At 42.4% G+C, this 23648-nt stretch overlaps 1 protein-coding gene across 4 annotated transcripts; it reads left to right on the plus strand.

The window, feature by feature from the left end:
• The first annotated feature begins 2424 nt into the window (after window positions 1–2424).
• LOC117850087 (helicase and polymerase-containing protein TEBICHI) lies at window positions 2425–23493 on the plus strand. 4 transcript variants are annotated; one of them, XM_034731877.2, is made up of 29 exons: window positions 2425–2584; window positions 2670–2980; window positions 3083–3236; window positions 3327–3395; window positions 3484–4407; window positions 6398–6462; window positions 6618–6723; window positions 6795–6995; window positions 8098–8295; window positions 9199–9360; window positions 9466–9705; window positions 10054–10266; window positions 10403–10753; window positions 10831–10983; window positions 11537–11743; window positions 13446–13664; window positions 13753–13870; window positions 14045–15030; window positions 15512–15709; window positions 16302–16561; window positions 17759–17948; window positions 18036–18149; window positions 18271–18623; window positions 21802–21910; window positions 21985–22125; window positions 22224–22320; window positions 22412–22608; window positions 22693–22854; window positions 22929–23493. In XM_034731877.2, the coding sequence occupies exons 1-27, from the start codon at window positions 2549–2551 to the stop codon at window positions 22483–22485; spliced, it is 6249 nt and encodes a 2082-aa protein (XP_034587768.1). In that variant the 5' UTR covers window positions 2425–2548; the 3' UTR covers window positions 22486–22608; window positions 22693–22854; window positions 22929–23493. The 4 variants fall into 4 exon arrangements, with proteins under 4 accessions (XP_034587768.1, XP_034587767.1, XP_034587770.1 ...); XM_034731876.2 differs by having other exon boundaries at window positions 22412–22572; XM_034731879.2 differs by having other exon boundaries at window positions 22412–22572; window positions 22954–23493.
• The last annotated feature ends 155 nt before the right edge of the window (window positions 23494–23648 follow it).

Raw genomic sequence — 23648 nt, forward strand, 5'->3', positions numbered from 1 at the left:
ATCATTGATGTCATGATCGGCCTCGACGTGACATCCGACATCGGCACTAGCTTCCGTTTGTTTATTTCCGCTGCTTAAGAACTCTGCAAACTTGTTTGAATTTCGAACCTGATGTTGTAATAAATTAATGCACTGGTTTAATTTGGATGATCTATTGTATTCTCTGGAACTACTCACCTTCTTATGAGCTATGCTTTCTCGGTCCTGTGGAGTGGTTTATCGGATGAAATCCGACGGACTGCTGAGTTAACTTGATTAAAGCACATTATCGCGTGTGAGGCGACTTAATCGTGCTTTAGCTAAGTTAATTAGGGCGGTTCCGCCACACCAGTGGATGGGAATCGGTCGATTCCTAGCCGAGGGACGGCCGGCGCTTGAAGAGAGGTGGTGGAGGCTGGAGCTGGGAAGGTGGAGGAGGTGTAGGCATGAGGGATTTGAGGGAGGCGGCCGGTGGAGACGAGGGATTGGAGGGAGCTGGAGGTGATAGCGAGCTTCTGGGGGAGGAGGAGGAAGTGGTGGGAGGTGGATAAGATCATAAGAGAGAAAGATATACGAGGAGGTGGGAGGGGTAAGATAGACAAATAACTCCTCAACCACTATTTAGCTGGTGGATCCAAACACAATTAGCTAAAATTTAGCTAGCTGATCTTTAGCTGGCTAAAAAAGAGACACAAAATTTTAGGCAACTAACTTTAGATGGGTGGATCCAAATAGGGCATTAGCTTGTTTAGGTTTTAATATTTGAAAGGGTTTTTATGAGCTCAAAATCACACTTTTCACACTTAAGAACTCATTAAATCCAAACAAGTCAAATCACACAAGAATGATTATAATTTTAAAATGCACAATTTAACTTACTAGCTTTTAGATTTAAAGAATATTATAGGGTTAGTCTTTAGTTTAACCCAATCTTATATGAATACACCACGGCACACAAAATGATTTTAAATTTTCACAAATTTTGACACACTAATATTCTCATGAAAATGAGGAATACTAAAGAGAGTATTGATCCAACCACAGGGGCTAATCAAAACATGAAGACTTATTGGAAGCACATGGCGAAGTACTTCTATGCAAATGTGAAGACATCCTCCAATCAAAATGTGAAGACACCTCCACATCGAACAACCAATTCACCCAATAATCAATGGAGTTCGATTCAAAAGTGTTGCAATTGATGGGCAGCTTGTGTGGAGCAGACTGATCGTGCCCAACCAAGTGCTTATAAAATCTTGCAACCTTATTTGCAAATGAATTTTTTAGTTTGGCGGACTAACCACTCTAAGGAGCTATACTACAAGCAGAGGGAGGCGACATCTGAATGGGAGCCCCTTTGTGATGATACATTATTGGTCGTTTGCTCTAACCAGGAGCGGATATGGGAGCCTAGGGGGTTTCTAGTTCCCTATCCCTATGCAGCCCCCACCCCAATACAATTTCTAACTATGGACGAAGAGGATGAATAAGAAGAGAAAGAGAAGAGGAAGGAAGAAAAAAAAAAGGAAGATAAGGCCCTTGTGCCTTGAAGCTCTGGCTTCGCTCCTGGCATGGATACATAAGAATGTAAGGAAAGGTCGGGCAAGTCATTCTCTTTAGAGTTTGGCACTTAGAGAGATGTAAATGAAAAAGATGAGAAGAGTGGCGCTCAAGATGAGAAAGATAGTGGCTGTCCAAGCTATGTGACGTCCACGAAAATACGCTTTCAGGGAGAAAGAGAAGGAGACATTAAGGATGAAATGGTGTTATCATCTAGACAGCGTTCAAGAGATGATTGCAACAAAGAAGAGGACTGTGATGGAGAGGAAGCAAAAGAAGGAATCAAGATGGAAGGATGGAGATCAAGGGCAAGGCCATTGAGGAGCGCAAGGTGGGGATTGGCAAGGATAAATTGAGAATCATTGGAGAGAAGGGAAGAAGGTGCCATCGAAGAAGATGAAGCACGCATACAAGATCATGCTTATGGATACTACTTAGACTTTATTGAACATATATTGTGGAAATTTTAGCATAAATGATGGGAGGGAATGGGAGTAGAAATATGAGTGTGTGGTGTTCTACGTTCAATTTCTATATACTCCCTCCGTTCCAAATTGTAGGTGCATCTATAGATATTATTACGCATCTAATAATATCTATGAATCTAAAAAGCTAAAACGACCTACAATTTGGAACGGATGGAGTATTAGTGTTGTATCTGAATTTAAAAATTATGGATTTGGAATTGACGTTGAATTGTCTTATATCTCTATGTTCAATTTCTATATGTTGAATTATGGACGGAAAAGAGAACTAAAATGGAATAAAATACTAAGAAAATGTAAAAGCATCTTCCATCCTGAAAATAGCATCGGGCAGACGGGCAGGACAGCGGACAGCCCGACATCGCGCGAGCTGTATAATAGAGCAATCCCTTTCCGTCCGGTCCCCGGTATTCAAACGTGAACGCCGGCCTGGCGAGCGAAGAATTGTGTTCCCCTCCCCACTCCTCCGCCCATTTCAAACGAAACTGAATTCTGAATACCTTCCTTCCCCTTCGCCTCTCGCAATGGCGTCGGGCTCCTCTCGCCCCCAAATCGACCAGGTAAAACCCTAACCCTTGCTCATGGCCGCATTCCCCTCCATGCCTCCGAGCCCTAACTCCTCCCCGCGATCTGCCCCCTCCGCAGTTCTTCCCGGCCAAGAAGCGGAGGCCCTCTTCTCGCAAGGACGACCCGCCGCGACTCGGGTCGCAGCATGGGAGCCCCGGTGGCGCCAAAGGGTCCCTGGAGGGGTACCTCGTCCGGTCGCCTTCCACCCGTGCCACGGTGGCGGCCTCGGCTGCCCCCGCGGGCTCGCCGAGGGGCGGGGACGCGGGCGCAAGGCGGAGCCTCTCGGCCGCGATGGACTTCGATGTCGCCTCCTCCGCTACGGCGGCGGGTGATGGGGCCGATTTGGAGCTCAAGAGATTCACGACGGACTTCCTGTCCCATTGCTGCAGGTGAGCCATTCGTGTGCGAAACGGGAGGGGGAAATCTTGTGCTGGTGCCAACTGCCAAGAACTGTTCTTTTGCAAATTACGGATGTAATCTTGTTGTTGCAGTGCTATTCCCCCTATGAGGGATGACTCTGGGTACGGCGAGCAGTTAGAGAAGAAGCAGAGGCGGAGTGCGAGCCAGTCGTTCTTGGTTCCTTGTGACAATGCCTCTGCCAAGAAGCAGTGCATTGTTCACTGCGGTGGCTTGGAAGCTCTAAAGGTTGGGCCAAGATACACGATTCCTCCAATCCGGGCAGCATTGTATGAAAGGTGATTCATGAGCTTCAACTCATAGTTTGGTTCTTTGCAGGAATCAGATGATAATGTGGCCTTCAAGAAGCAATGCATCAATCACCATGTTGGCTCGGAGGCTGTGGAGGTTTGTTTATACCAGAACAAGTCAAATCTGCAAAGTGGAAACCTTTCTTTTTTTTCCCTTGGAATTTTATTGTGCCCTTTTATCTCAGGAATCAGTTGAGGGGGTAAAGGTGAGTTGTATGGGGTTTTCAGCATTGCAAAGATGTAGCTTTACCCCAAATACCACACAGCATTGCAAAGTTGGATTTTCTTTAGCCCCTGGGGAAACCCCAAAATCTGTATCAAGGAATTCCCTTACTTCACCTGGGGAGGAGTTCTGGAATGCAGCAATTGAGTTAGCTGATGGGATATCTGCCCGGGCTGACAAGGTCCGTGGAAGGCCTGAGTTTGATGCAGCAGAGGATAAGTCATCTTGCGCAGTAGCAGTATCCTCTAAGACTCTTCCTAGATCAGGAAAGGATGAGCTTGCCTGTCAAAATACAGTAGGCAGCACTGATACACATCAAATGGAGAAATTGTCAAACAAAGTTGACTTACTGGTAGCAAACAGTCAGCATATAGACAGCTCTCCTTTGCCTGTGAAGCACCTGGACTTCTTTCATGTGGATGACATCCAAGTTTCAGGTTCGAAATGTGAAGAGAAAGGCAGCAATGAAGCTGGTAATGTACAAACAAACCATGTTCAATTGAAAGAAAGTGGCCTTCAGAGAAAAGAAAATCTCATAGATCCTGGAAATGAGATGAAGACAGGTGTTCTTGATTTGCAGACGGATTCTGATTCTGCAGCTATGATCCAATGTCAGGGTGTATTCAAGTCGACAACTGAAGGGAAGCTTCATTCAATCCAAGAGGGTGACAAAGATTCTCATCAAAAGAAATCACTTGCTGCATATTCAAATGGTTGCAAGCCTAAGAAAGATTCCAAGAGTAAATTTGTTTCTCAAGAAGTGGAAGCTAGCACACCTACTAGCTCTGTTCCTCTGAAGGACCACTCAAAGCTATCAAGTTGGCTCCCTCCAGAGCTTTGTGCTGTATACATGAAAAAAGGCATTTCAGAGCTGTATCCTTGGCAGGTTAGGTTTCTTTGCGCTAATTATCGTTTTGATCCCTGGTAGGTAGCTTTCTTTTTCCTGACCATTTTTCTCCCGTGTAAGTTGTGTAATCTTAGAAAATTTTTCCAGGCAGCTATTAAACAAACCACTGCTACCCTCTCTACTAGTAGGCTCGCCAATTGTTTTTGCTCCTAAACATCTTTAGGACTTGTATCATACACGTCACATCCAAACTCGTACTAAGATAGTGTTTGGCTTGGCCATCTGTAACATAACCTGATTACAGCTTTAATTGATTCCGTTAAATCTTGTTTCATTCACCGCTGACTGTAAATGAGACAACGAGTCCCATGTAATCTGATACCGGCCAGTAGAAACCCGATACCCCTTCCAGTCCACTGTGATGCGATACAATTCATGTTATTCATCATATTCCCTCAAGGCCTTGTCTCTGCTGATATGTTAGTAGGGATTTGCTTCGCCTCCTACCAAAGTTTCTGTCTTTGGGGGAGTCTGCAGGATGTATTCCAAGATGGACTAAACAGTACACTGGTAATCAATATCTTTACACCTTGTGCAACCAAACAAAGCAGGGAATCAGTGATCCCACTGCCAACACCCCTCAAATCCATGTTGCCATTTACATTGCAAGTAGAGGTGGGAATGGATGGAAATCCTAATCCGATATAAAACAAATCCAAAGTCCATGTCCACCCAATCCAATTTAGATTGCTGAAAATCCAATCCAAAAGTGAAAAGTCAAAAGTTCATCCAAATGTCCAATCTCCTCTTCTTTTGCTCTGTTCCCATCATCCTCTGGTCTGTTTGATGGGCATGATGCTGCTGCCCCCTAGGGGCCAGGGAAGAGAAGGGAGGGTTTTCATCATCCTCTGGTCTGTTCGATGGACATGATGCTGCTGCCTACTAGGGGCCAGGAAAGAGAAGGGAGGGTTGGGGGATCCTGTGCAACCACACAAGACAATGTCGAGTGCCGACGGGGTCCAAGGCGGAACGGTGAGCTCAGCCTCGCTGGTGGCTGCATAGTCAGTTCCTGAATGACAACAACCATGCTGTCCTAAAGAGCATGAATGCCACTTCCCCTGTAGCGAACTAGCAATTGATGCCCAGTGCAGCTGATGTAGAGCTTGACGCAGCCCAGTGCTGCTGCCGTAAAGCTCAATGAAGCCTAGCGTGCTGCCACCATAGACCTCAACACCGCAGCTGAAACCATGGGCCGCCTATGACTCTATCAGGAGCGCCATGGCGTGGTCTGAGGTCATTGATTTTCAACAGTGATACTTGTGTCGCCATGTGCTTGGATTGCTACATTGACCTTTGCGGCCACAGATTGGTTACTAGGGCTGTGATGTTCAGGCTGGATTGGGCTGCATCGCCAGGATTGACGATGCGTATCAGGCATGGTCAAATCCAGATTGCTTACTTGTGAAAGCATTGTCTGGATTAAAACTTCCAAGCCATAGACCGTGAAAGTCCAATGGACATTCAAACATGCCTTTTTTTTTGTTTTGGTACTTGTTGTGGCACGCAAGTTCAGCTGTAGTGCAGTGGTTAAGCCTCTTCCTTTCTAGCGTGTGGACATTGGTTCGAAGCCCCTGTGCGGCATGTTTTTGCCTACCCCAACTTGCTTGGGACTGAAAGGCTATGTTGTTGTTGTTGTGTACTTGTGGTGGCACACTCTTGTTAGACATAAGTCACAACTGTCACTCACCTTTATTTCAGTGAGTTGGTATATGGTTTGACTGCTTTGATTGAACCAAAAGAATATGTTGGTAGCTAAATTCTGTGAACCCAACTGAAATACATATTCTTAATATGTTTAGTATAGTCCCCCATCTTTTTTCATTAAGTATCAGGTAAATAAATAAGTAATCAAGTATGTTATGTTGAAAGACAATATTATTCTTTTCTTTAAATATAATCCTTGTTTGCGAATCTTTGATTGTATTGATTGTCCTTTGGACTATGTTGTATGTTCCCATGTCCATTGCAGGTTGAGTGTTTACTTGTCGACGGTGTCTTGGAGAAAAGGAATCTTGTGTATTGTGCATCCACAAGGTACTTGCAGATCTTGCATGCCTTTTCATACTTGGGCATACCTGGACGCTTCACTATCTCAGTTGTCCACTACTTTCTCCCATATTTCTATCCTAACTTGGAAAAAAAAAGCTTGGTTTAGTCTCATGTATATCTTTTTTGTTCTTATATTGCAGTGCTGGTAAAAGTTTTGTTGCTGAAGTTCTGATGTTGAGGCGGATACTGTCAAGTGGGAATATGGCAATTCTTGTCCTTCCCTATGTGTCGATATGCGCTGAAAAGGTTTTCAGATATTTACAGCTCTCTGATGTTTTGAAACTTACTTGTGCTTGACTATTCATTTACTTTTACAGGCTGAACATCTTGAACAACTTCTTGAACCACTGGGTAGGCATGTCCGTAGCTTCTATGGAAACCAGGGGGGAGGATCACTTCCTAAGGATACTGCAGTTGCTGTATGTACCATAGAGAAGGCAAACTCTTTGGTAAACAAGTTGTTGGAGGATGGCCGCCTCTCTGAACTTGGTGTAATTGTAATAGATGAACTTCATATGGTAAGCTTATTTAAAGCCAAAGTGCCTCTCAGGAAATCCTCTCTTCGCTTTCCCACTTTTTATTACTTCCATGGTTATTCATATTCAATCTGTTTTGCATTGTAAGCCCATTGTCTTGGGAACTGCCATCTCACAGTATAAGTTTGTGGCAGCATTGAGAAAACTTACACAACTATTGTAATATTTCTATTCTTCCCCTTCCTTTAATACTGTACATGACATTATTGCCATTTAATTAGTGTATGTATTGGCCTGATTTTATTAACTTTTAGTTCCTTGGTCAGTGTGGATTTGAATTGTGAAACAGATGGAGCACTGCAAAAGTCTGTATAGGTGTTTCTGGGATCTCTGCGCAATTGAACTAATGTACAGCTGTATATGTACAATCATAACATACTAGCAGTCAAGCTCTACAAATAATAGAGGTATTATTATAGATAACTAATTGAAAAGTGAGATAATAAGGTATAGATCATGCTTCCAATTAATTTAGTCCAAAGTGATGTACTTCTACGCTACTGCATTGCTGTTTACATTTTTGGGTAACTTTTTTGTTCAAGGCTTGGAGTCCTTGGTGCTAACCATCTTATCTAATCTTATGTGTTACTTTACCTGTTAGCTGAGTTTTCATATTGACATATTGTTAGATCATAATTATTAAGAGCAATTTGTAAATAAGAAGGTTTGTTATCCTTGGCAATAGCCATTAAACAAGAAAGAATAAAGAAAAGAACCAGGTATCCTGGCTCTGGATGAATTAATGGCGGCATGCTTAAGTCTTAACACATGCAAGTCAAACAGGAAGCATGCTTTTTTCTTTCCTCTGAGCTTCCCTCAGAGCTTTACCTGTACCTAGGGCCCATGAGCTACAGCCTCCCAGCTGTCCATTCGAGGCTAAAGCTCTATGACAGTATGACAATCCCTGACCCTCCAGCCCTTACCTAAGGAGCACATAATGATGCATCTTTACCTGTTTTTGTTTACCTTACCCCAATGTCCCTGGGTTGGTTCCTTTTTCCTTTCTACTTTGACTTCCTCTGTTGAGCAGTATGTAATAATTTAAACTTGCTAAGGTGTCTTCTATTATGCAATTGCATTATAGGTTGGTGACCAACACAGAGGGTACCTTTTAGAGTTGATGCTGACAAAGCTTCGATATGCTGCTGGTGAAGGGAACTCAGAGTCATCTAGTGGAGAAACCTCAGGCTCTAGCAGTGGGAAGATGTCAACTCATGGATTGCAGATAATTGGTATGAGTGCTACTATGCCCAACGTTGCTGCTGTGGCTGATTGGCTTCAAGTAAGATATTCATTGTCTTTGTTATGTTCTTAATTTTATTTATACTTATTTAAGCGATGCTGTAATATGTGGTAGAAAGAACATTACTAACCCCACAGAGATTCAACTTAGTGTTGTACTTCATTTACCATTTTTGAAGAAAAAGTAAAGTTTCCTGTATTATTTAGCTAAGATCTGATGAGTGATGACAAAGTAATTAGTTCAGGGGTGAATGTGCTTATTCTGATATATGTGAGCAATCGAACTTTAAAATTCCAATTGTAAATTCTGTCATCATTTTTAAGGCATTATAATGCCACCATCTTCTTTCAATTCTGTAGCCTAACATGAATATCTTGCTATCATGTGACAGTGCATAATTGTTGTGTGCTGGTCAAATGGCAAAAGATTTGAATCATGCTGTATCATTTGATTGGTCTTTGATCTGGAAACGAATCAACTTGACTCCAAGTTTCTGTACAACTTAAAATAGCTCAGTTAACTAGACGAAAAAGGCTACCTATTGCAGATTATGGGCAATAAACCAGAGTTATTACTGAAGAAAACCTAAATCCTCAATAGCTAGCTTGGTAGAGCCTCCAGTTCAGAGGCTGCCCACCTAGGCTGGAACTTGGGTGCTCACAAGTTGTGTGAGTACCACCTCAAAGGGTTCGGTATTCACCTCTCGTAAAGCCATGGCGCTGTCTTCTCTCTGTTGTCTTCTTTTGCACAACTATTTTCTTTTCAATTTCCAATCATGCATGACCTAGTCTCTGAGGAAAAAAACTTTTGATCTGTTTGGGTAAAATGAATGATGTCTAGTCAAATGTCTATTATATTTTCCATACTAAAATGTTAGTATACCTCATCATAAACTCAAACTTTTGTAATTGATGTTTATCTTGTGCTGTTTTGTAATCATAGGCTGCTCTTTACCAAACTGACTTTCGACCAGTTCCACTGGAGGAATTTATCAAAGTTGGTAATCAAATATTTGATAAAGCCATGAACGTTGTTCGTGTCCTTCCAAAAGTAGCTGACCTTGGTGGCAAGGATCCAGATCATATTGTTGAAATGTGCAACGAGGTAAATTTGATATGTACTCTGCAGGTCTCAGTTTTTCTGTTTCCCACCACACTTTCCAAGTTGATTATGTGTAGGAATCAAATGATCTACTTGTTTTTTTTCCAGGTTGTTCTTCAGGGTCATTCTGTGCTTTTGTTTTGCTCCAGCCGTAAAGGCTGTGAGTCAACTGCAAGACATGTTGCCAAGTTCTTGAAAATAACCTCTGTTGGACCAAGTGATGTTAGTTCAGAATTTTCAGATGCTGCATCAGCTATTGATGCCTTGAGGAGGTGCCCTTCTGGATTGGATCCTGTATTGGAAGAAACCCTTCCTTTTGGTGTTGCATACCATCATGCTGGTCTTACGGTATGGAAGTTGCCATTTCTATCTTCGTAAAATAAAAATACACAAAATATCAACAATGTTCTTTTCTTCGCGGAGTGTATAGTACTAACTGTGAAAGCGATTCCATTTTAACCTAACCACAACTGGGTGAGGCTGTCTGGAGGAACTATCAACCACTCCCCACCCACCATACACACACAACAATGTTAGGCTTTTCAATTTACATAATCATCAATGGTTCTAGATTTTTGAGTGCTATTTCAGGGCTACTTTATCTACTTGACAATAATGCTGGCCAGATCATTGAGTTCATTATCTGTGACCTGTTCTGTTTGATTCAATGAGTTTTATAGCCTGTTATGCTGACAGGTTGAGGAAAGGGAGATTGTGGAATCATGCTACCGTAAAGGCCTTGTTCGTGTGCTGACTGCCACTTCAACATTAGCTGCTGGTGTTAACTTGCCTGCTAGACGGGTTATATTTAGGCAACCTAAGATAGGTCGTGATTTTATTGATGGGACTCGCTACAGACAGATGTCTGGTCGTGCTGGTCGAACTGGAATAGACACAAAAGGAGAAAGTGTAAGCTACAAGATCTTTGTTGCATTTTATTGTACTTAGAGAATGGTTCTCATAGTTCACTAGTTTTGTTTTCATTTTTTTATCTTTATATTCAAAATATTCTGTCTTTTGTCTAATATTTGACAAATCCATGCAGATACTTGTATGCAAGCCTGAAGAGGTCAAGAGGATTACAGGTATTATTAGAAGCAATTGCCCTCCCTTGGAGTCCTGTCTCTCTGAAGATAAAAATGGAATGACTCATGCAATTATGGAGGTTGTTGCTGGTGGAATTGTGCAAACTGCAAATGATATTAATCGATATGTGCGGTGTACGCTGCTTAACTCCACCAAACCTTTTGACGATGTCGTGAAGTCAGCTCAAGACTCCCTTCGTTGGTTATGCCATAAAAGGTTTCTTGAGTGGAACAATGAGACGAAAATATACTCCTCTACACCCCTTGGTAGAGCAGCTTTTGGAAGTTCACTCAATCCTGAGGAATCACTGGTAGCTTACTTAATCTTTCCTTTTTTATTTATTTCTTGCATTTTTATAATCTTGCATGTTGCTGTTTCTACCTGTAGGTTGTGCTTGATGATCTTTCGAGGGCAAGAGAAGGCTTTGTTCTGGCATCTGATTTGCATTTGGTTTACTTGGTCACGCCCATAAATGTAGATCTTGAACCTGATTGGGAATTATATTATGAGAGATTCATGCAACTTTCTTCTCTTGAGCAGGTATGCAAGGTCTATCTGTTTTGATTAGAAAATTGTGAAAAGAACCCTTATGTTGAACTAAACATGAACAAAAATGAATTAAGAAAGTGATCAGTCAAAATCAGAAAGTGCGAAATCTGTTTTGGTATTGTCATGCAACTATGAATCTGACTAAAATATTTTAATTGGACTCCTTTGCATTATACCTGGTTGCAGTTTGCTACTTCATATGTAAATTGATCTGGATCATAAGTTCTTTTAGGACTTAAACTGTTTTTCTTAGTTTTCAGAATCTCAATGTGTTCTTTGGCCCAACAAAAAAAAGGGAACAGCTGACATGATACCATGTCGTTTGGAGAACAATTGCAAACATTGAACTTTTGTGGATGGTGTTGCCATTGCAGTGTCATAAAATGTATATAATTGTGTATTTCTCAACTTTGTTGGTTCAAAAATCAAAACGTTGTGCAATTTCAATTCACAGAATACACAATCTCTCTCTCTCTCTCTCTCTCTCTCTCTCTCTCTCTCTCTCTTAAATTTCTGTTTTTGTTGTTGGTACATCTGAATGCAGTCAGTGGGCAATCGAGTTGGAGTAATTGAACCGTTCTTGATGCACATGGCTCATGGGGCGGCAATGCCTGTTCGTGGAATGCCTCAGGGAAACACCGGTTTACGCAACAAGACTCCACAAGCTGGTGGAAATTCTCTTATTAATGAGCAGACACTTAGAGTTTCTAAACGCTTTTATGTGGCTTTGATGTTATCGAGGCTTGCTCAGGTATCTTCTAATAACTACTTGTCAGCTTTATCTGCTTGTTTGCAATTACTCAAATTTGACATTTGTGTTAGTCCTGAATCAATGCATAGTGCTTAAGGTAGGTAGAAAGCCTAATTTGCAAATTGAAAAAACTATTTGGCGGAGAAACAGAAGTTGAATGTTATCGCATTGTATAGATGGCAACTTGAAATATTAGGTCATGTTTTATATTGACATAGGGAGACCCACTGGCAAACTCTACTTTTGTAAAGTAACCCCGTTAAAATGTCACAAGTTTTAGAATTCTAATATCTGTGACAGCTAACATGCTTTCATTTGTCTTCTGCCTTTACCCGTCTCCGCTTTATCTCTCTACAATTACTCCTACTTATCTTTTATCTCATCCACCCGCCTTGAAATGCTGAGAGGATGGTGGGTAGGATGCATCTAGTGAACGAATGCCAATGGGAAGATGGTTTCCATCACCATAACTGTTACGAATCTTGATCTGGGTGGCCCTGAACCCAAGAAGTGTGACTTCACCATAGGTGACAGCCTCACCACAATGGCTTGGATAGAGGGAGATAAGAACTCTTGATATATTTCTTGCCTGCTAACTCCTATCACAATTGGTTGCCTTTATAGCTCAGGTACCATCTAAGAAATAAGTCCACGAAGTGGCCTCCTAACAAACTAATCTAACATAACCTCTAAGAGCAGCTCCAGTGTGCATGGAAATCAAACCATGGGAGAAGAGAGATCAAGTTTGGTTCGATTTATACACTGCAGAAGTCGAACACAGGTAAAAGATTCCTTGTGTCGAAAGCAGGCTGATTCAGCAGCAGCGTTGCCGTTCAAGGCTGCAACTTGCAGCGCAGGAGGAAGAAATTGTGTATTATATGGGTCCTGCACATGTTGCAGCAGTTCTGTTCGATTCAGTTAAAATCGAACTAATCCTCTGTGGCTGTACCTTTTCGGTTGTGTTCGATTTGGACGCTGGAGCTGCCCAAAGCACGGATCCAAACCAACAAACTAAACTAGTCTAATCTAACTAACTTTGCTATCCATGAGGGGCAAGGCTAGCCCACAGCCCAGGCCCTTGGGACCTGTACGTGAAAAAATATGTATAGTTATAAACATGTGATTCATGATGTTTACCCGTCTTACATTGTTACCTTCCCTTCATTATCTGGTAGGATCTTCTTTGTTATTTTGAACCACATCTGTTCTTTTGTTTCTTTTTCTTATTTTTCTCCTATCATAACAAACAATAAGACCAGTGGTTTATCCTACTTTCTTGAACATTAATTTCTGCATATGCCATCCATATCAATGTAATTGATTGGTGGACCATTTTATTACTTTCTAATGTCCCAGTTGAGATATACTCCCTCCGTCCCAAATTGTAGGTCGTTTTGACTTCTCTAGGTGCATATTTTTTGCTATGCACTTAGATTTAGTGTATGTTTAGATGCATAATTATATCTATGGATTTAGAAAAGCCTAAACGACCTACAATTTGAAACGAAGGGAGTATCTGATTTCGTTTCTTTTGTGTTCTGCACAAGCAGAAAGATTATGTCCTGTAAGTTATAATGGATGTGCATTCTTTAATGTAGCCTTTAGGTCTTGTCTTTGTTATTATTTCCATGTTTTCAGTGTTCTATGTGTTTCCATCTTTTCTCCTTGAAATATTAACTGTTCTCATTTAATTTTCTTTTAGGAGGTTCCTGTTGCTGATGTTTGCGAGGCATTTAAGGTTGCCAGAGGTATGATTCAGGCACTACAGGAAAATGCTGGAAGGTTTGCTTCAATGGTTTCTGCATTTTGTCAGAGACTTGGTTGGAGTGATTTGGAAGGTCTTGTTGCGAAGTTCCAAAATCGTGTCTCTTTTGGAGTTAGGGCAGAGATTGCTGAACTTACATCAATACCATTTGTCAAGGTGTGGTTCCATTATCATGTATATATGAGTTATCCAAGGGTTGCCACATCTTATTTTCTTACTTATGTTTATGTAAACAATGAAATAGGGCTCACGTGCAAGGGCTTTGTATAAGTCTGGTCTGCGTACCCCTGTTGCCATTGCTGAAGCATCTATTCCTGAAATTGCAAAAGCTCTATTTGAATCTTCTAATTGGTCTGGGCAAGGTACACTTTTTATTCATGCTTTCCTTGTCATGCTTTTTGACGTACTTATTTACTTAGGATCTAATTCATTTGCTTCTGGATGTGTTCAGTAAGACTTTTTTGGTATACAGTTACTTAGCCTATTTCTTGTTTGTTTTTAAGCTTGCTCTAATTGAAATCTGTTCAATTGACTAGATGATTCTGGTTTACGACGAATGCAATTTGGTATAGCCAAGAAGATAAAAAACGGAGCTCGCAAGATTGTCCTTGAGGAGGCAGAAGCTGCTAGAGTAGCAGCATTCTCAGCTTTCAAGTCACTTGGTGTAGAAGTTCCTCAGTTCACTGCACCTTCACTCCCAGCTATTGAGGACTCCCCAATGCGAGATACAGTGGTTTCTCCTTGTGGAGATCAAGCTAGGAGCAATAAGGTAGCTTTAGGGATCAATGCTGGAGATGATAAAAATAAAAATAACTCCTCTGATTATGCTGCTCCAAGGATTTCTACATACAGTCTAAGAGAGGAACACCCTGGTTCTTCCATTCAAATGAAAGAGAACCTAGCTAACAATGCAAAAATTACTACACAGGAAGCAGCATCACCTTTGTCAACAGATTTTATTGCTGGATCGAGTAGTACAAATTTGGCTGACAAAGGTCCTGTAAATGCATATAACTTCCTAGGGGGATTTGACTGTTTTCTTGATCAATGGTCTGCTGTTAGTGAATTTTGCTTCGATGTCCATTTTATCAAGAAAGCAATGAAACCATCTTCAAACCTTTTCGAAGTTTTTGGGTTGGCTGTCTGTTGGGAAAATTCTCCCATATATTACTGCAATTTCCCAAAAGATCTAGTCACTACAGGTGCCAAAGATTCGAGCGAAATGTGGGGTAATTTTCAGAGAAGATGGAAAAAAATAGCTGACATTATGCAACAGAAGAGTGTCAAGAAAATGACATGGAACTTGAAGGTCCAGATTCAGGCACTTAAATCAGCTTATATCTCTTGCCAACGGCTTGCAAGGTTTCATCTTGACCATAAAGTGTTGGAAAATATTGAAGTACTTGACAACTCGTATGTGTTGCTATCACCAATCTCTGTTTATAGTGGATTGGACATATGCCTCGTGGCATGGGTTCTTTGGCCCGATGAAGAAAGCAGAACAGTGCCAAATCTTGAGAAGGTAAATCATATGTTGTGCTCTGCAGTACCTTTAGCTTTTCATTGCTGATGCATTCTCTTCAATCTAATCCTTTTAGGCTGAGTTCTGTTGGAAATAATCCTGTGTGTGCTGTACCTGTCCAGGTTCAAAGTGTCTAGGTGCAGAGTCCTTTAGTTAGTAAATTTTCAACTAGCAGTTAAGGAGAATAATAGACAATTAGGGCTTTTGTGCCTGCAGTAATTAGGAGAATATCTCATCCTTTGCAGTAGCCTATGGCTGTGTACAAGTAGGAAAGAAATCAGAAAATGCAGCAAGCAATTGCAGCACTACTGTGTACGTGTGTGTTCTTATTTGAGCATCCTGGGCTATGTGTGTGTTCTTTGCAGCACTATCTTTGCTGTCAATTTCTTCTGATCTTGGCAATACATGGTAGTTAATTTTGAAATCAAGCTATTTCTGACAATGTAGTACTTATGTATTTTCACCCTTTTGTGATAAACAGTTAGTCAAAAGACGACTTCATAGTGAAGGTGCTTCTGCTGCAAATCGGGATGGAAGATGGAGAAATCAGATGCACAAAGCAGCACACAATGGCTGTTGTAGACGTGCTGCACAGACTAAGGCTTTGTATACTGTTCTGAATAAATTACTTGTTTCTCAAAATCTCTATGATTTGGTTCACACAATCGAGGGCCCATTGGTATAACTCTTATCCTTGCCTAATACTCCCTCCGTTTTTTGTTTGTAAGGCGCACACGCATATCAACATTCTAACTTTACAATCTTTGACCATTAATTTAGCTAACATTTTTTAATTTTTATAACATAAACTTGAAATGGTTAGATTCGTAATCAAATGTACTCTCCAATGATCATAAGTTTATAACCATAAATAATATAAGATAAGATAAATAAACGGTCAAAGTGTAATTTGGGAGACCATGTCAAGTCATATCGCGCCTTATAAAGATAAACGGAGGGAGTACTTCCTCCAGTCAGACAGTGTCATTTTGGGTTGTGTGCTGTTAACTCATTTAAACTTTGACCGGCAAACATATTTTTGAATACTTTGATTGAACATTTGAAAATGCTGTAGCTATATTCTTTTTGAAAGATAGTTTCAAAACATTGTTACTTTGCTATATTTTGCATATGTTTTATACTAGAAATCAGCGGTCAAACTAGCATATTAGCATTTGTGTTGATATCCAAAATGGCACCCTTTTGTGACTGGAATACAAGATTGTTGCTCATATTATGCTTTAATTTCTTTTATGCATTCATTTTGATAGGTAAACGTTCTTGCTGATATGGAACTTTGGGGAATTGGTGCTGACATGGATGCTTGTCTCCGTGCGAGGCATATTATAATAAAAAAGCTGAAGGAACTAGAGAAAGAAGCTTACAGATTAGCTGGCAAGAGTTTCTCTCTAAATGCAACTGCTGATATTGCAGACATTCTATACACACACTTAAAATTGCCAGTTCCAAAAGGTTGTGAGAAAGGGAAGCTGCATCCTAGCACTGACAAGCAGTCTCTAGACCATCTAAGGTATTCTCATTCTTTCCAGTTGGTAGTTCTGATGTCAGATGTCTTTTTTGGTTCTTTTGGAGATACTTGTGTATTATTTTACGACAGGACATTATTTGCTGCAAGAACTTTATACTATTTTGCCATATATTTTTCTACTATAAAATGTACGTGCCGGTATGTCCTGTGTGTGAGTGTGTCTAGAGTTAGTGATGGTCCAGTGGTAATTTGTGTGAGTTACGGTATATATATTCTTTTCTAAAAATGCAGGAGACCTGTGTTTCGTTTCATTAAGAAGATAGAAAATAATATAAAGAAGGGGTCACAAGTATCCCCTCCCAAACACACACCCCCACTCACACCCACAGGAAGCAGTTACCACACAGAAAGTTTTAATAACCAGGTCATCTAAACAGACTAAGATTTGAGATATGTTATTATGTTGTCTTAATGAAAGCTAGGAAAGTGCTTGTGGGCAGTGATATTAGTATGAAACATGAGTTTGATCCTTAATGTTGTCTTCTGGACATGCGTTAAGACAATTACTGTGCAAATAGGCACACTTTTTCTGTTTTTTGGAGTCGCATTAAGTGACTTTGTGCAATAATTTTAATACATGTTCACATAAGATTTTTTTTATTTGGAAAAGCACTGTGTGCTATATATAAGTTAACCTAAGCTACTGTACCAAAGGGAGGGGAAGTTCTACCTTACCTTCCTACTCCCCCCATCCCTCTGGCCTCGTATTCCATGGGGATGGCTATGGTGCAAATGAACTTTACCTAGAAAGTGTTTGTCAGTTTTGTTACCTATTGATTATCTGGTTCACTTCATTTTGGTACATGAGTTGAAAAAGATTATGCAAAATGCATAAAATACAGGAAGATGTAATTGTTTACCTTATTTTCAGTTTATAGGCTGTCGTCTATGTCCCTAATATGTACACTCTGAATATCTGTAGCAAGACAACACTACAGCGACCTTGCCAGGGAGGCTTTACATCTGTTTTGAAATATATGGCACTATTTTTGTTTCACTTGGCCCTTGACTTTCCTTGATTTATTTAGAATTGCCTTGGCTTTGTTGTTTACTTAAAAAAAATCCTTATCAATCTGGACAGCATGCTCTCTTTAAGCTTCTATCGTTTAACCCAGTTAATTAGGAGCAGTTTAATTTGTTCATTTTTAATAAAAACTTTCAATTCTTCTCTTTGCTCAGGGACCAACACCCAATTATCCCAATAATTAAGGAACACAGAACATTGGCAAAATTGTTGAATGGCACTTTGGGTTCCATTTGTTCACGTGCTCAGTTGTGCACTCAATCACAAAGGTACATCATCCATGGAAATTGGCTTCAGACATCAACTGCCACTGGCCGTTTATCCATGGAGGAGCCAAATCTCCAGGTTATTTAATTTTAGTAGATCCTTTGTGTGTTATGTTTGGATTTCACTATGATAAATTACCGACTGACTTACCCTGTTATTTTGTAGTGTGTTGAGCACGTGGTGGAATTCAACACAGGGAAAACTGATAAAGAATACTCAAGCGTGTCAGAGGTTGATCATCATCAAATTAATGCCCGTGAATTTTTCATTCCCACTCAGGTTTTGTTCATTTGGCTTTTATGTACTTATTGAATAAGTTTTCTCTGTAATTAGGATAGTTGAATATGTTTTTCTTATAACAGTCCTTTAGATAATGTCATGATCTATTTTCATTTTGTAGGAGAACTGGTTGTTGGTAACTGCTGATTACTCACAAATTGAGCTGCGTTTAATGGCTCACTTTTCTAAAGATCCTATGTTGATTGAGCTTCTAAGTAAACCTGATGGTGATGTTTTTACTATGATCGCTTCAAGGTGGGTTGGCAAAGAAGAGGCCTTGATCTCTTCTAAAGAGAGAGAGAACACTAAAAGATTCATATACGGCATCCTTTATGGAATGGGTGCAAACTCGCTTGCAGAACAACTTGAGTGTAGCACAGAGGAAGCTGCACAGAAAATTCAAAGCTTTAAGAGATATTTTCCTGGTGTTTCCTCATGGCTACATGAAGCTGTGGCATCTTGTCGCCAAAAAGGGTTAGTCTACCTGGTAGCAATTTCTGTTCATAGTCATTTTATATATAGTATCATCCCTTTGATGCTAGTGTAGAATTAGGTCTACAAAAAAAAATGTTGCTCCAGATATTACTTTTTGACAGCTGAACATGTATTATCTAACAAAATAATATGTGAGCTGCTGTATAGTATTCCAGTTTTTTATTCTCTTGTTGGTCGGATGACCGCCCTACCCTAGCACCGCCGTACTCCATCGCCGGCGCCCTTCCATCTCCAGCAAAAGACCTCTCCGTTGCTGGCCCTTCCCTGTTCGCCCATCCTTGTGCTATTTTTCTACCTCAAACTTCCAGAGCTCAACCTCCTTCCCTGCCGTGGTACGCGGTGTGCTCTCCTTGACCTTGCCGGCTGCCACCACCAGAGTTACCCCCTTTCTCCTTTTGTTTTCTGTCGAGCTCCATACCTCTGCCGTCGTCGTTGAGGTGTGTGTGCCCCTCCTGCTTCCGCGACCTCCCGCGACGTTGCCTTCTTTGCGCGTGCGATTCGGGTGCTCTTAGCTGCAGTCAAGGTGTTCGACGATTTGGCTGATCTGCACTCAAGCTGTTTCACTTTGTGGCTGACCTGCAACCAAAGGGTTTGACGTTTGGCTAAGATGCTTAGTGCCCATGCGAAGCTCTGGGGAGCATAGGAAGATCTCTTGGAAGCATAATCTTCCAACCACATGGTAATTTCCTTTGCTGTAAATCTGTTTCTTTAGACTCTCGCCATATCTGCTATGCATATCCCATGTGCCACTAAGAAGCTATGAATGCTATAAGTTGGAACTGCCGTGGGATAGGGAACTCTCGCACAACTCGTGATCTTGCTGGCCTAGTACAGAAGCATAACCCAAAAATCGTGTTCTTGTGTGAAACACAACAGTGCAGTGTAAAGTTGAATTATTTGAGATGGAAACTAGGCTTGAAGAATTATGTGGGTGTCGACAGTGATGGTCTAAGTGGTGGCTTGGCTCTATTTTGGCATGAATCTGTACAGGTTTGGTTAAGAAAATGTACAGAGAGATATATTGATGTAGAAGTCCAGGAGCATGCCGACGGACCAAAATGGCAACTGACATGTGTATATGGTGAACCACGGGTACAAGACAGGAAACATATGTGGGAACTGCTCCAACGGTTGAAGAAATTATCCAATTTACGCTGGTTGGTTATAGGTGATTTCAATGAAGCAATGTGGGGCTATGAACATCTTTCTGTCTCCCCAAGATCAGAGAAACAAATGCAACATTTTCGTGAAGCTCTGAGCACCTGCAATCTTTCTGATCAGAGCAACAAATGCAACCTTTTGCTTGCTGATGGTTTGTCCACACTGCTCAGTAAACAGTTCGCCAATGGTAACCTTCGAGCTCTGAGTATTTGTCGGCAAGCACCGCTTATTACCCATCTGTTGCTTGCTGATGATAGCCTCTTGTTTTTTCAAAGGAGATTCCCAGCAGGCCAATATCATTAGAGAAGTGTTATCTGACTATGCTCGAAGTACAGGCCAATTGATCAACCCAGATAAGTGCTCCATAATGTTTGGTACTGGTTGTCCCCAAGATGCCCGAGCGGAGGTTCGTGGCGTGCTACAGTTGCAACAGGAAGCTTTTGAGACCAAATATCTTGGACTTCCTACGCCGGAGGGGACAATGAAGCGTGATCAGTTCCAACCATTGAGTGCTCGTTTTGGGAAGTGAATGGCTGACTGGAGCGACAAGAATGTATCACAAGCTGCAAAAGAAGTTCAAATAAAATGGGTGGCCCAAGCACTACCATTATATAGTGGGAGTTTTTAAATTGCCTCCTACGCAAATATGAGGCTTATCAGGAAATATTGGTGGGGTGCGTCAAATGGAAGAAGCAAGGTGCAGTGGTGTTCATGGGAGGACATGATAATGCCAAAATGGGCAGGGGGAATGGGATTCCGTGACCTGAATTTATTCAATCAGGCACTTTTGGCAAGACAGGCATGGAGGTTGATCTACTACCCAGACAGCCTATGTGCTAGACTTCTAAAGGCTAAATATTACCCACAAGGGAAACTGACTGATACAGCCTTCCCAGGTAGGGATGGCAATGGGGCGGGTTGGAGCCGGGTGAAGCTTCCGCGGACCCACCCCTGAAACCCAAATAGTAAACCCGCCCTGAACCCGAAACCCTATTCGGGTGGAAATCCTGCCCCAACCTCGAAACCCGCGGGTGCCTGAAACCCGGCGGGTCCCTCGACACCCGAGCCGTTGGCCCGTGGGGGCCGTGCTGCTGTGTTGCGGGGGCCGCCCCGCCCGCTGGGCTCCCTGCCCCCGGTACTGCCCCCTCGGCGCTGCTGGCTGCCGCCCGTGGCTGTGGGGTCTGCGCCGCCGCCGTCGCGGGCAAGGGGGTTAAGCTGCCGAGAGGCGCGGGCGGCGGGATGCTCTCGGGCGGCCGACGGCGCTCGGGGTCGGGGGCGAGGGGTGCTGGCGGCGGGGCGCTCTCGGGCGGCCGACGGCGCTCGGGGTCGGGGGTGAGGGGCGCGGGCGTCGGAGCGCTCTTGGGTGGCAGTCGGGGGTGCGGGCGGCGCTCGAGGTCGGGGTCGGGGGCGAGGGGTGCGAGTGGTGGCGAGGGGCACGGGCGGCTGGCGGCGCTCGGGGTCGAAGGCAAGGGGCGCGGGCGGTGGCGAGGTGCACAGGTGGCCGGCGGCGCTCGGGGTCGGGGGCGCGGGCGGCGGCGAGGGGCTTGGGTGGCCAGCGGTGCGCACGGGCGGCGGCGGGGGCGACCGGTGGCGTGCGCGGGGGCGCTGGCGGCGCACTAGCTGGGAGAGGGGTGGCTGGGAGAGGGGAGACGGGGAGAGTGGAAGACGCACTAAGACTTGGAGTTATATACCTAGGGTGGTTGTTGTTGGGCTAGGCTAGTTTTTGGGCCGAATTGTATACTTCGGGGCCCCGTGGGTCACCCGCGGGGGGGGGGGGGGGGGGGGGAGGAGTATAAACACGCCCCCGCACCTGCCATGTGTCGGGTCCCCAAACCCGAGACCCGCGGGGGGAATTCCGGACCTGCCCCCGCCCCCGTCGGGTCTGAATAGAGTATGGGCTTGTTAGATGTGGAGAGCAATAGAGTATGGGACCTTGATGGGACCCTATTCCCAGGTAATGCATCAAAGTAATTTTCTATTTATTATCACTTTTCAGATATGTGGAGACCTTGATGGGCCGGCGACGTTTTCTTACAAAAATAATGGCTGGCAATGGCAAAGAGAAAGCTAAAGCACAGAGACAAGCAGTAAATTCTATTTGCCAGGTAATAAGAGCATTCTCACATGTTTTAGATGCTTCATCTTGTTGAATATATGATTAATATGCACTTGTTTCCAGGGTTCTGCTGCTGATATTATCAAGGTGGCTATGATTAGAGTTCATTCGTTAATTACCAACAGAATGAAGGAAGATGATTCAACTGATGAAGTTACGAGGAACTTTTCAGAAATCGGTGGGAAGTGTCACCTAATTTTGCAGGTATTTTATGACACTGAAATGATATTGATTTTCCTTGATTTTTTTTTTCTGTTTGGCTTTTAAATGTGGATGTATATAAGTACTTTTTTTCTTTGTAGGTGCATGATGAATTGGTATTGGAAGTTGATCCATGTATGGTAGCACAGGCTGGAAGGCTATTACAGATATGTATGGAGGAAGCAGCTTCACTCTTGGGTATCACTTTTAATCTGAATTTAGATGGTTGGGCTTGTTTCAGTTCTTCAAAACCAAGCTAAAATGGAATTGCTGCTTGCTTTTGTTTCAGTACCTTTGCGCGCAAAAATTAAGGTTGGAAAAACTTGGGGTTCTCTAGAACCCTTCTATCCTGAGCCTCGTTGATGCAATGTTGAATACCACTTGGACTAAACTCCATGGAAGCAGACTTTTCATGACATGTAAGGGCCAAGATGATGTTTCTGTAAGCAGGTTGAGCAAGTTCCAACGTGCCTTGCCGAGGCCATGGTTTTAACTCTTCTCTGTCTACAGAATTCAGTTTGTTTCTAAAATTACCTGCTCTAAATCTCCAACTTACTATCTTGGTTACAGAAAATTCACCTGCACTACCAATATCATGGAGCTTGCCGGTTCACACTGGCATCTTATTCTGCATTATCTATGCATTCAACAAGAAGAATGGCTGTGGCTGTGGTCCATTTGTGCCTTCAGCTTTGAACTTGCCGTTGCATGGTTGGCTTACCAGTTTGCTAGGTACGTTTGTTTTTGGAAATTAGTCTACTTGTTTATTCTCACGATCTCTTAGCTAGAAACTTCAACTGAACCAGGTGACCCTTTCTGGCGTTGCAACAGTTGAGTTGATCCATTTCCGTTGCTATGGTTGCACTGTCTTCTTTCATCACTGATTGTATGTGAAATCAAGGGTACAATGACTAGCTGGATTATTGAGGACAAGGCATGAAAGACCAGTGGTAATGATTGATGGTACATGTCGCATGCGGCAAGCGGGCTATTGCCAACTGGTCTTTCAAATATCATCTGATCCACATATGCCAAGTATGGGACATGCTGGCATCAATTGGGGCATGCAGCCCGTCAAGGTTCGTGGATGTTGTATATGAGTTACTGGAAGTGAAGGAAAAAATTTTCTGGCGTGTACATTTCTTCTGAGATCATCAACATGTATATAACCAGAAATTTGTAAAGGTTTCGTTTACCATGCAAGCATGTACAGGGCGTATGTTTGCTTTCTTGTAAATTTTGTGTGCTATTTTTGAAAGCGGGGCAGGCTCTAAAACCAGGAAGCCTACAATTTCACCCAGTTTCCTGTTGTATTTCGTTTTGGATTTATTTTGGACCAGTAATTTTTCATAATAAAATCCAGTGAAAGTATGGTTTGGGTGGTCTGATGCATATTATTGCATACATTTTCTTGACTTAATAGCTAGCCTTTTACTTGAATAAGTTTTGCAAATGCACGATATTCGTTTTTATATGAGAGCTGCGTTTTTGTTAGTGTTTGCATATATTTCACGTGTTGTCTCTGC

Source organism: Setaria viridis, chromosome 3, assembly GCF_005286985.2.
Source record: "Setaria viridis chromosome 3, Setaria_viridis_v4.0, whole genome shotgun sequence".
In the NCBI taxonomy this organism is placed as follows: domain Eukaryota; kingdom Viridiplantae; phylum Streptophyta; class Magnoliopsida; order Poales; family Poaceae; genus Setaria; species Setaria viridis.